General features: G+C 33.4%; 1 protein-coding gene across 2 annotated transcripts in view; it reads left to right on the top strand.

The window, feature by feature from the left end:
• Positions 1-820, top strand: part of samd13 (sterile alpha motif domain containing 13) — a 12,140-nt gene that overhangs the window by 5,754 nt on the left and 5,566 nt on the right. The window contains exon 3 of one of the 2 annotated variants that reach the window (XM_016461098.1): positions 144-183. In XM_016461098.1, coding sequence (XP_016316584.1) covers positions 146-183 — 38 coding nt within the window. In that variant the 5' untranslated portion in view covers positions 144-145. Of the gene's footprint in view, positions 1-140; positions 184-820 lie in introns of both variants that reach the window. The other variant, XM_016461097.1, reaches the window with a different exon arrangement.

The raw sequence follows: 820 nt of genomic DNA, 5'->3' as shown, positions 1-820 counted from the left end.
CCGCATAAACACATTTCATTACACCAAATACACAAAATAATGTTCTTTTTAGCAGCATCATATGACCCCTTTAAACTACAACAGTGATGATAGACTATAATTGCATGTATTAAACCTTTTTTTTTTTTTTTTTCATCCAGCAGTCATGGAAACCAAGGAAAATGGATCAGTGGACACCAAAAGGTAGGTGTATAAAGTAATATTGGGTTTGAGTTGAGTCCAAGTGTTTAACAATTGAGTTTGAGTGAGAAACATTTAGTAATGTCTTGACATCTTCATTTTATGTTGTTGCTGTACTTTTTACTCTTTCATGTTACACATGAAGTGATTTCAACTGTACTCGGTCAAAACTAGCAGGCCCATTTCATCACAAGGCCAGAAATATCATTTTCATCACTGGCTCTGACTCAGAAAAGTAGAACTTACCTTCTCAATCCATTTATTTAGCCAAGCTGCTGTTTGTAGAAATGAAAACAATGCAGAATTTAAGGATTTTTAATTTCTTGTTCCCATTTAATGGACTATTTTTGAAAATAATTCATTTTCTGTTTGTATAAAACAATTCTTGAGAAAAAAAAAAACATCACATTTAAATAAATATGCTCCACACTGGCTGAAGAATGCAGACATTTAAAGGGTTAGTTCACCCAAAAATGAAAATTAGCCCATAAATTACTCACCCTCAAGTCATCCTAGGTGTATATGACTTTCTTCTTTCAGACGTATCCAGTCGGGAGTTATATTAAAAATTGTCTTTGATCTTTCAAGCTGTTTAATGGCACTCAGCGGGTGTTGCATGCATCAGTCCAAAAGAAGTTAA

This window comes from Sinocyclocheilus anshuiensis, unplaced genomic scaffold (genome assembly GCF_001515605.1).
Source record: "Sinocyclocheilus anshuiensis isolate Anshui unplaced genomic scaffold, SAMN03320099.WGS_v1.1 scaffold192, whole genome shotgun sequence".
Classification (NCBI taxonomy): domain Eukaryota; kingdom Metazoa; phylum Chordata; class Actinopteri; order Cypriniformes; family Cyprinidae; genus Sinocyclocheilus; species Sinocyclocheilus anshuiensis.
The sequence above is the reverse complement of the archived record's forward strand: the minus strand, read 5'-3'. Positions and strand labels throughout refer to the sequence as shown.